At 38.3% G+C, this 7,481-nt stretch overlaps 1 protein-coding gene across 1 annotated transcript; it reads right to left on the bottom strand.

Annotated features, from left to right (window-relative positions):
- Positions 1-104: 104 nt before the first annotated feature.
- map1lc3a (microtubule-associated protein 1 light chain 3 alpha) lies at positions 105-5,579 on the bottom strand. The gene is made up of 4 exons (XM_060857815.1): positions 5,401-5,579; positions 3,898-3,953; positions 3,576-3,682; positions 105-1,666 (listed from the first exon to the last, which is right to left on the bottom strand). Exons 1-4 carry the CDS (start codon positions 5,438-5,440, stop codon positions 1,504-1,506), a joined length of 366 nt encoding a protein of 121 aa, XP_060713798.1. The 5' UTR covers positions 5,441-5,579; the 3' UTR covers positions 105-1,503.
- Between the last annotated feature and the right edge of the window lie 1,902 nt (positions 5,580-7,481).

Below are 7,481 nucleotides of genomic sequence, written 5' to 3'. Positions count from 1 at the left end.
AAAAAAAATAATTGGAACTATAACGTTTATGATGGTTATTTTTTATTGCTTTTTGTCCACTATTAGCTTTATCTTTGAAAAGAAATCACAACCACAGCTGGAGCTAATCATATGATAGTTTATATACACTTGTGTTTCAAACATAGATACATATTATTTTCATTGTTTTGGTTTGAAAACATCTAAAAAGACGTTTTTTATTCTACTTTAAATAAAGAAGTAATTAACAAATCTAATAGCATAAATCAATATATAAAAAGGTTGCGAAAAACAAGCAATCTATGTAGTGCATCATAAATCCTTCATTGAAGTTGGAACAGAAGGTAAATACATCGCACAGTGATATAAAGGAAAGGAAAACACGTTACATAATAAAACTGTGTTGAAATTATTTTGAAAATGAAGAAGTTTATCCTCTTGGCTATTGGTTTGTGCAAAAAAAGCATAGAATTTATAGGTAATCTAGTAAACAGGAGCCATTACAGACTACAGCATGGCAGAATAAAAGTCACTGGGGATATGTTTAGTTGTATATTTTTCTCAGGCTTACAGTACAGACTGCAGATTCATGTACACTCCCAAGTCCACACTCCATATCTTAACGTTAACGACAATATGGACTAAAAACTGTACTACAAACAGTGTTTAACTTTAAGGAGAGCATAGGCAGCAATAGACAGCTCACCTGCTTCCTGAATTCTCTTTCCAAGCTCAATTCTCCAATACTGACTTTAATTCTGAACTGAACAGAAGATCAACAATTTCCTGACTGATTAAATGGAGAAACTGACTAAACTATTACAAGTTCCACAGTAATGTAGTTTTTCTCATTTCAGATTTGAATTCTGTAGGATTGGAGACTTGAAGTGTTTCTATACATACATCATGGCCCTACTTTAAATAATAAGAAATTTGAAAGGAGTTTATTAAGAATTTTTTTTTTTTTTTGCTTTGGTGGAAACATTTAATGTTTAAAAAATGTCACTCCAGCACTGATTTGCTGATCACTACAAGCAAGCAGGAAAAAGGAGCACCTAAATTACTAGAAAACTACAAACTTTTTTTTTAATGGATATAACAGACACACACCTACTTACACTGACATGTTTCTCATAATTTTACACACTGGCCCTAATAAAAGCAACAAAATCAAAGAGCATAAAATCAAATGAAGAACAAACTGGGACAGAGCACAACAGCTCCTTACTCTCACACACACACACACACACACCCACACACAGAGTCTATCTTTTACTAACTGGAATAAGAGAATCAAGTTGATAAAAGGTTAAACGGTCAAACTAGTAGGTACAGTAGCGCTGTCATATGCACACTTGTGTCATAATGAGACAGAACGTAGTGTTAAATTAGTGATGGCAGGAGAAAGCTACGTCTTACATAGAGAGAAACAGAGAGATCACAGGGCTACGGGTAGCTGAAACCTGCTTTCTTTCTCCTGGCTTCTTTTGGTTTTCACCATCACATGGCAACAATGGAGAGAACCTAGCAGCCAAATGTCTCCTGGGAGGCATAGACCATGTAAAGGAAGCCATCTTCATCACGTTCCTGCTCATAAATCTCAGAGATCGGGGTGGACACGCTGACCATGCTGTGCTGGTTGATCAAGAGGAAGAAGGCCTGAGTAGGGTTCAGTTGCAGTCGACGCCTGCAGGACATAGTAAATAATACAGGGACATAAATACATAAGAACGTACAACAGGAATTAAGCAGAATAATAAAAGCAAATGACTGTAAATGGAAGTACACCAGGGGTCTCACAGTGTCAGTGTGGCAGCAGGTGTTCATTCTGGTCACACTTGAGCCACACATCATCTCATGTGCTTAATCAATCACACTTCATCTGCAAATGTTACTAGGTCGAGGTGAGAGACATCTGATATTTTACGTGATAGACCAACATGAAATGGCACATAACTGTGAAGTGGAAGGATATCATTTTCCTGCGACTTCACAGTTATGTGCCATTTCATGTTGGTGTCCAAATTTTTTTTTCTCAAATAAATATCTGAAAAGTGTGGCATGTGGTATTCAATGGACCCCCCTGAGTCAATACTTTGTCGAACCACCTTTCGCTGCAATTACAGCTTCAAGTCTTTTGGGGTATGTCTCTACCAGCTTTGCACATCTAGAGAGTGCAATCTTTGCCTATTTGTCTCTCTCACACATGAATATATTTTGATCTAAACAATTCCATTGTAGCTCTGGCTGTATGTTTAGCGTCATTGTCTTTCTGGAAGGTGAACCTCTGCCCCAGTCTCAAGTCTTTTGCAGACTCAGAATCAGAATCAGAATCAGCTAACAGGTTTTCATCTAAGATTGCCCTGTATTTGTCTCCACCCATCTTCCCATCAACTCTGACCAGCTTCCCTGTCTCTGCTGAAAAATGGTGTGTTCAGGGTGATGAGCAGTGTTATGTTTTCACCACACAAGCATTTTGCATTTAGGCCAAAAAGTTCAATTTTGTTCTTATCTGAAGAGAGTAACTTCTTCCACATTTGCTCTGTCCCCCCACATGGCTTGTCACAAACTGCACTTCTTTTGGTTTTCTTTCAACAATGGCTTTCTTTTTGACACCCTTCAATAAATACCAGATTTGTGGAGAGCACAACTAACACTCATGTGAACAGATTCTCCCACCTGAGCTGTGGATCTCTGCAGCTCCTCCAGCGTTACCATGGGCCTCTTGGCCAATTCTCTGATTAATGCTCTCCTTGCCCGGCCTTTCAGTGTAGGTGGACGGTCATGTCTTGGTAGGTTTGCCGTACTCCTTCCATTTTTGGATGAAGGATTGTACAGTCCTTTGTGACATTTTCAAGGTTTTGGATTTGTTTATAACCTAAACCTGCTTTAAACGTCTCCACAACTTTATCCCTGATCTGGTGTGTTCCTTGGGTTTCATGATGCTGTTTGTTTACTAACTTTCTCTAACAAACTAATTAGGTGACTTCTGAAGGCAATTGTATCCACTGGATTTTAGCATCTTTTTTTGGCTGGAATAAAAACCTTGACCCTAGTTAAAGGCTGTGAATCTGTGTCATGCTATTGTGCTCCAGATAGTTTCAAAATGTTCCAGTATGCTCCAGACAAAAGGTTCAGTATGAAACATTGTGTAATAATGATTAGTGCTTTTCTAGTATGAGGTATGAGGAAAATAAAATACTAGCTATTCAAATAACACGATTCTCCCTGACATGATTTTCTTCCCCTTCTTTTAATATTTTAGCTGATCCAAATTAAAAACTTACCTCTAGTTAAGCAGATGAAAAAATTGTGCATTCTGCCATATATTGGCTCGAACTATCACCAAATGCAATTAAGAGAGAACATTTGGAAGGCAATATCTCTAAACATATTCAGTGCTGGCTGTACACATTTTGGTGAAATTATTTCCACAAAACAAGGCATACACTCAAACGTGGCAAATAATCAACTCCTTACAAATGTCACTTGTTTTTTAGGTCAAATAGTATAGAGACAAGTGAAGAGGCAAATTATAGGCTGATAATCTGCTTCTCTGAGATGATGATGAGATGACATTCTCGAACACACTTTACCTTATAATCTTCACCAGTTCACTCATGTTGACATGATCAGGCACTAGGAACTTGGTCTTGTCCAAAACAGGAAGCTGCTTTTCTCCCTTATACCGTTCAATGATAACCTAGGAGCAAACAATAAAACCAAACAAGCGCATAGAGTCAGTTTCAATCATGTCAATATTGCACTTAATAATCCAACACACACACACCATTTATACTATGTAATAAAGCACAGAGAAAGACACTGTATCAGAATATCAGACAGCTATGAATAACGAAACAGCTATTGTTTACTGGTCCTGAATATTTCTAAAGTAATAATAGCCAAGAGTCTTACCGGAATTTTATTAGGATGCTGCTCTCGTATCTGCTGCACTTCCTTGCAGCGATCAGCTGGAAACCAAACAATGAAATGAATAACCATATTATATATAACCAAATAATGGGTTCTCCTCTCTCTCTCTGTTGAGCTATAGATGCCACTACTGAAAGACATTGGTTAACCTTTGAACTGAACTTTATTTTGTTTTTGAGTGATTTTGAGTTATTTTAGAGTGTTTTTCAATGTGATCACGGCAATGACACATACAGAGATCATCACCTCTGGCAAGATGGTTGTGTTTATTTCCACCTGTCTATTTGTCTCTTGATATAAATGTCATTTCTGAAACCAATTATAATCAATGCTATTATTTTCTATTCTTGTATCCCTTTAGACAATCCTCCTTCATCATGGTAGCACGTTTTGATCATCAAATGATCATGATGATTCAAGGAGCATGTCATTGAGTCTGTGGCATCATGTAGCAGCATCAGAGGTTTTTAAACATTAATTAGTCCAAAACTCTCCCGGAAAAGCAGAAAAAAACAGAAGGCAACACTGAAAGCCTGCATACTGGATGAGCGACATCTGCATCCTCCTGCATGACACCAGCTTGTGCCTATTTATGTTGTAATGTCAAAGGCTGGGCCACATAATGCCTGCAATTACATGATCCTACAGCTAACAAATCTGCCACAAAGCAGCAATCTTTGCTGCGCAGATTATAAAATAGCATTTGAAGCGCCTCCCTTCACACACCCGGTCCAACGTGTGCAATATATAGCACATCAGCATCATATTCCACAAACACATGTATCAGCTGACAACCGAGAGCTAGTTTACTGCCAAATAAAAGGACGAATTCACTTTATATCCGCTAGAGAAGTTACACAATCTTATTAGTGTCTTTATGGTGGCTAGAATCATGTAATTTACCACCATATGTGACACAATATAACGCAGTTAGATAGTTAGAAAGCTCGTGTTTCAATAAAAAAAAATGGCCGTCTAACCATAACAACTGAACTTGTGATGACTCTGCAGTTACATGTTTACATGACATCGCTACACAGTTAGCTAGCAAAACAATGTAACATTCAGAACAGCCACCTAGATTAGCAAGCGTTATAGCTAATTAGCTAAGTAGGCTAATACAGAAGTAAACATCTAATAAAGCCACTATAAACTATACAATATTAGCTCGCGCACAGTGACACAGCTAGATGGTGTAGGGAGGAAACGTTAGCTTATAACCTCTTTAAAGAAAAGAACCAGGCCCTGCAGCTAATTACTGGTATATTATAGGAAATCAATAACCTAAAAAAGCTAATCCAACCAATCAGTAGTTCATTTAAACTATGTTGTAATACGGTTGATTTACAAACTAGCATTAGCAGCGACGTTAGCATTAGCAGCCACGTTAGCATTAGCAGCAACATGGTAAACAAACACTACGGACATTATTAGCTTCTAATAATGAGCTAATAAGCTATTAGCTTAACATGTCATGAAACCTACCGAATGTCCGTCGTTGTTTAAAGGGTCTGTCGGATGGCATCACTACAGTGTGAGAAAATCAAAAATATATTTCTGCTCCTTTCGAACAGTTTTCTGACTCGTTTCAACTAAAAGCTGATCAACACACCGACTCGCTCTGTGTCAAAACAACTGCTCACTGTAATAATAACCATGTGTGTGACGTCACCCTGAGACTTAAAGGGGAAACACAGACCTGTAACATCAGAATCAGAATCAGAATCAGAAAGATCTTTATTGCCAGGTATGTTTTCACATACGAGGAATTTGTTCTAGTACAGAAGCTCCTCAGTGTAAACAGAATGGCATTGACAAGACACGAACACATATATAATATAGACAGTTGTATGTACAGTGGAAGAAATGTGCAAATTGAAATATAAATAAGTAAGTATTTCAATATGTTGTGTGTTTCGTGTATGTCAAGTGTTCATCAAATGGATTGCCTGAGGGAAGAAACTGTTCCTGTATCTGATTTCATGACCACAAAAGTTAGAGCCACAGGTCTGTAGTCATTTAGTCTGGTAATTTTGGATTTCTTTTGGACGGGAATGATGGTAGAGCTTTTGAAGCATGAGGGGACTTCACACAGCTCCAGTGATCTGTTGAAGATCCGTGTGAAGATGGGGGCCAGATGATCGGCACAGGTTTTCAGACAGGCTGGTGAAATGCTGTCTGGGCCTGGTGCCTTTCTTCTCTTGTTCTTCCTGAAGACCTGGCACACATCATATTCACTGAACTGAATTTTAGGTGTGGCGGAGTCGAGGGTTCCAGGAGGTGTGAGTTGGGCTTTTTCAAACCTGCAATAGAACTCATTCAGGTCGTCTGCCAGTTTCACCACAGTGCAGGGAGATGGTATCGTGTAGTTGGTGATGGCTTTCAGACCTTTCCACACTGAAGCTGAGTCGTTAGAGGAAAACTGAACCCGTAGCTTTTCAGAATAATTCCTCTTTGCCACCCTGATCTCCTTTTCCAGTGTGTATTTGGCCTGTTTATACAAGCATCCACTTTGGCCTGACGGAGCTGGCTGAGTTTTGCAGTGAACCATGGTTTATCATTGTTGTAAGTTAAGTGAGTCCTGGTAGGAATACACAAATCTTCACAGAAACTGATATATGATGTTACAGTCTCTGTGAGCTCATCCAGGTCGGTGGCAGCAGCTTCAAAAACAGTCCAATCAGTGAGAGAGAAACAGGCTTGTAAATCCTGCTCCACTTAGTCCATCTTTTTACAGTCCTTAATACAGGTTTAGCTGATTTCAGTTTCTGCCTGTAGGTCGGTATGAGATGAACTAAACAGTGATCAGAGTGTCCCAGAGCAATATTTACATTTACGGCATTTAGCAGACACCCTTATCCAGAGCATAATTAACCAGCATTACTGAGGGTTAAGGGCCTTGCTCAGGGGCCCAGCAGTAGCAGCTTGGTGGACCTGGGGTTTGAACCCATGACCTTCTGATCAGTAGCCCAACACCTTAACCACTGAACTACCACATCCCTTATATGCATCCTTTATTGTAAGTGTAACAGTGATCCAGTGTGTTACTGTCTCTGGTGGGACATGTAACATGCTGTCTGTATTTTGGCAGTTCACGTGAGAGACTCGCTAAAGCGAATTATAAATTAATAAGTCTTTACTTTAAATAAATTAAAGTCCCCGAGACTTATTAATACATTCTACTGGGTCTATACAAAAAAAGTTATATAACAATATAAATACAAGTTTATATCAGATCTTTTTATATTAGGGTCTTACGTATATAAAAGAAAATGCATACACAACAGAGAATATTCATTGCATTCATTAACAGCCTTTTAACAATGAATATTGTCACAAAGAACCTGTATAGAAATAGATTTAAATTATACATTTATTATATTAGGATGAAATCTTGAAAACCCACCCTCATCTGGGTGACACAAATAATATCCCTTCTGTAAATGTGTAGAATATGGTCAAAAAATGCAAATGCATAAGATGCAAATGTTGAAGTTAGTAACTACAGTACAAATTCATCTGCATGGTTTCTAAGCGCTGTCCATAGTAATTCCAGGATTTCTGGT

This window comes from Tachysurus vachellii, chromosome 22 (genome assembly GCF_030014155.1).
Source record: "Tachysurus vachellii isolate PV-2020 chromosome 22, HZAU_Pvac_v1, whole genome shotgun sequence".
Lineage (NCBI taxonomy): Eukaryota > Metazoa > Chordata > Actinopteri > Siluriformes > Bagridae > Tachysurus > Tachysurus vachellii.
The sequence above is the reverse complement of the archived record's forward strand: the minus strand, read 5'-3'. Positions and strand labels throughout refer to the sequence as shown.

What these genes read in the sequence shown, in the direction of transcription:
- map1lc3a (XM_060857815.1), bottom strand. Translation starts at nt 5,440, where the DNA reads ATGCCATCCGACAGACCCTTTAAACAACGACGGACATTCG. An exon ending in TAAACAACGACGGACATTCG is followed by an intron (nt 3,954 to 5,400) that starts GTAGGTTTCATG and finishes TTTGGTTTCCAG; the next exon opens with CTGATCGCTGCAAGGAAGTG. An exon ending in AGCATCCTAATAAAATTCCG is followed by an intron (nt 3,683 to 3,897) that starts GTAAGACTCTTG and finishes GTTTGCTCCTAG; the next exon opens with GTTATCATTGAACGGTATAA.